This window comes from Aplysia californica, unplaced genomic scaffold (assembly GCF_000002075.1).
Source record: "Aplysia californica isolate F4 #8 unplaced genomic scaffold, AplCal3.0 scaffold00027, whole genome shotgun sequence".
In the NCBI taxonomy this organism is placed as follows: domain Eukaryota; kingdom Metazoa; phylum Mollusca; class Gastropoda; order Aplysiida; family Aplysiidae; genus Aplysia; species Aplysia californica.
In genome coordinates, this window is record NW_004797297.1 from 1829029 (window position 1) to 1833062 (window position 4034).

A 4034-nucleotide genomic window follows, 5' to 3' on the forward strand; every position below is an offset into this window, starting at 1 on the left:
TCAGATCAGTACAGGAACTTCTAGCAAGAAAAGAAAGACAAGGCCAGGATGCAGAAAGATGAAAGACGGAAGGAAAAAAGATCAAGAGGAAGCAAAAGCAAGGAGAGAGCAGGAGATGGAGCGTCAGGAAAGAGCTAGAGTTGAGCGAGAGACAAAGAAACAGGAGAAAAAGGAGGCACAGGAGAGGAAGCAATTGGAGAGACTGCTAAATAGTAATAGCATGAATGAGGGGAATGGAAAGTAGCAGGGAAAAAGAAGGTATGGTATTGAAAAGTGATAATGACGTGGAGCTTGGTGTTGATGAGAGGAGATGCAAGCAGTGCAACGAGGAGGAGGGTGACACAAAATGGATCCAGAGTGACCTCTGTGATGCCTGGTTTCACTCTACCAGCTCCGGCTTGCCATCTGATGCCATTGCCAGGATGAATGAAGACTTACTTTTATCGAAGGCCTACTTTTATTGTAAAAACTGCGTCGGTGGAGTTCTTAAAAACTGAGAGAGCAGACACTTTTTTTCCTTCATATAAATAGCAAGCCAGCTGTGTGTGTGTGTGTGTGTGTTATGTCACTGCGTAATATGATAGACGTGTTTATGGGCTGTTCTAATTTTGATTGTTCTATGATATTTTCCCTGTATTATTACAAAATGCATTTGCCAATGAGAAAACTAGTCTTTTTTGGTCCATATTTCTTCATTGCTGCTAATCCACCAAACTGTAAACATGGTACTATTGCACACTCAACCAGCCCATGTTGCACCTAAACAGACACGTTACCAAACAAACACCACCACAACAGGAATTTTAAACTGGTGGGTTTTGTATGGTGGCTACACCGTATAGAGGAGTTCTTTCTAACTCTTCAGGTGAAAAAAATCATGAAGATCCCCCTGAAACTTCCAGAGATATCCACAAAAGATTGCTTGCGATATATCGCAGTACCAGACTTTCTAACTTTAGATCTAGATTTCATCGCCGACAGCATGGGCTGAGTGTGCACTTGTCACTATTTTTTGTGTGTGTACAAAACTAAAATCCTTCATGTGAAAAAAAAATTTGTGATTTCGGAAAGTTTCAGCGTCCTCTTGGCTCACGGCACAGAATTCTACAATTTTTCTGTCACAGTGTAGAATTCTGTGGTTTAGGGTTGACGCAAAATTTGGTGAACGCGCACCCGGTGAGAATAGCCACAAGACTCGCCTGCACTTTTCTCACTCCGGGTGAGAATAGTGGTGGCCCCCCCAAAAAAGTATTCCTGGTAGGTGGTCTGCTAATCTTCAATTTTACTGTGAACCTTACCACATTAGCCAGTGGATCTATATGTAATATTTTTTTGTAAGAAAAATTTATTTTGACCGGATTGAACTTTGGTGGACCCACCGTGCTTACATGTAGGACTAGTTGGCAGGCTACGTTCACGGCGCCCTGAATGCAGTTTGCAGGCACTGTTGAAGCTACGTTCACGGCACTCAAGCTTCATTTAGACAGAGCATCCACTGCCGGTTTAAGTAAGCCAGTTTCAGAGGTTGAGGTCATATTTTGAGTAATCATGATTAAATTTGTCGTTTCATTTCCTAGGTGTTTTGTATCGGCCTGGAATATGTCAGCTTATATCATCGTCAAGCTTAAAGTGGCTGTCTGCTGCTGACTGTAGGCTGCACACTTCCAGCCATCTGAAAGTAGATCGTAGGAAAGATAGAGATATTATGCAGCATCTTCATTATAGGTGAGTAACATAAATTATATATATAATTATAATTCATAATTGCAAAAGGGAGGGAGGCTAATGAATATATATATCCAATGCATACCGGCTCAAGGGATAACCCCTGTGTTGGAAAGACTGCCCTCGGAAGTATCAATGCTCTACGGTTTTTGTTATATTTACCTCATCATTTCCTTGCTCTTTTTCTTTTCTCTCTTCTCCTGTCTGTGAAATTGTACAAAAACAAACAAAATCTCTCATTTTATTAAAGCTCATGAAGTGAACTTATGGATTATATTGCTGCCACAAGAAACATGCGTAATTCCAATGATTTTAGTCACCCTGTAAAATGCAGGTGTCACATTCTAGGCCTATTGGCTGCATCCAGCCCGGCTAACACTTATATTGTGCCCACGAGAGAATTTTAGGAGTCCATCCTAAGAATCTCCATAACACAGAACTTCATTCCAGACATAAACAAATTTGTTGCCAAGAAAATATGTCATACACACATCCTGCTCTGACAAATTGGCATAAAAAAATTGGCATGCATTGATTTGTTATTATTTTTATTTTAACTTTTTATCTATTTTTATTCATATCATTGTTTAAATTTAAATAAGATTTAGTTTTCCTTTGTTTATTTAGTTTGGCCTGCAACCTTAAGAGTATTTTGACTTTGGCCCCTTGAGCTATTTGAGTTAGACAACACTGTTGTAAAGCAAGGTAATTTTTCTAGCAACAGTGTTCTATTTTAAGTGATATAATGAATGAACGTAGTGGAGTTCACTTAAACTGATCTGCGGGACCACAGGATTTTTTTTGGTTTAGAGAGGGTGCTCAAACAGAAGAGCAAAATCTAGGATTTTCTTTTCTTTTGGTCTACCACTTTTTCAGATCAACCATGTTCTGTTTAAGGAGACTTCTCTGTTTTTTCTAATTAGTGATGCAGAAATAATTATTTTTAATCCTCTTGACATTAAAGACCTCAAATGAAATATAAAAGAAGTACTAGTACTTGTGGTGCTTGTTGCCTTGTACTTCAGGCATTGCTTTTTACAGTTTGATCTTACCGTCTGGAAAGCCATATCATGTGTCTCGGGGTATTCGGGTTGCGGAAGGCATGCATCACCCTTAGCCAGGTTGCCTGCTGTCTTGTTTCCTTTTACTCCTGTGTGACCATGTATCGTCTAATACTTGACCACAATGTTGTAATTGTTGATAAGAAGTGGAGCTACTTGCAGTAAGTTGGTTCATTCATGGCCAGTAGATATCTGCAATATGGTTAGAGCAGAAGGATCCACAAGAATCCATGATTTCCTGCATACTCCTGTCAGTGTTATGGATTTTTAGTTTCAGCAGGAGAAAATTTTGTTTCAGAGAAAGGAAAGACTGCCATGTACCTGGAACTTTAATTATCACAAGTTTGTCGATTCTGCGGGAGATGATGGTCTTTCTTCGACCAAGGGAGGGCTAGTTTTCTGTTGAAGTCTGTTCCACGTTCGCCATGTGTCAATATATTACTTGCAGGAGAGATAGTGCAGAATATCTGTTACATTTAGCTGTTAATGGTTTGTGGTTAAATGTTTGATTTTCTTTCACCAGTAGTTGGAAATTTCTTTTTTTTTTAAAGAGGAGGTTTGGAATTTGTTTTGTTTTTTATCTATGGGAAGAATTTTGTTTCCGGAGTGTACTCAACTAACACCTTTGAGAAGCTTTTTTTTTCTCTGTATGAGTGTCAAAAATGTATTGTTTTACTATTTCTCAGATCTAGTCACAGTCTTAAACTGCTGAAACTCTGGTTCGTTTGCATATTTATGAAATCTCCCGAAACTTCTCAGTTATACCAGGATTGCCTAAAAGAAGAACACTTAAAGTCAAAAAGGCCGTGCTGTGAAAAGGAAAAATCAGCTGCAGCTGAGCATTATTCCCAGCAGAGTCACCAGTTTATACTTCTGTATTATAAATCATAGTGTAACTGTTATTTTTACTGTGTTGATTCAACTGGTTTGCACTACAATTTTTGTTCTCCGCAGAGACCACGAGAAAACTCTTAAACACAGAAACACACAGCTTGTAGAATTGCCAGATTACTCTTATATTGGTAAGTAAGTCAACTTGCAGACGTGCTTGTCAGTGTATGCCTATTTACTTGCTCAACCATGAGTATCGACTATACTGTAAAGATTGCATGCCATGCCTTTCTAAGTCTGATGCCTGTCATGCTGTTTTTATAAGATAGATCAATGTGGAGGAGGTTGCTCATATACTTATCATGTTCACATTCATTTTTCAGATATTTTTGCCCACAAAGATTGAAGTCACCCCCC

The 4034-nt window shown here is 38.9% G+C and overlaps 1 protein-coding gene across 1 annotated transcript in view; it reads left to right on the forward strand.

Annotated features, from left to right (window-relative positions):
* The window catches only part of LOC101856155, a 9217-nt gene that overhangs the window by 1628 nt on the left and 3555 nt on the right, over positions 1–4034 (forward strand). The window contains exons 2-3 of the mRNA XM_005091249.3: positions 1578–1725; positions 3741–3808. Of these exons, the coding sequence (XP_005091306.1) occupies positions 1578–1725; positions 3741–3808 (216 nt within the window). The remainder of the gene's footprint in view (positions 1–1577; positions 1726–3740; positions 3809–4034) is intronic.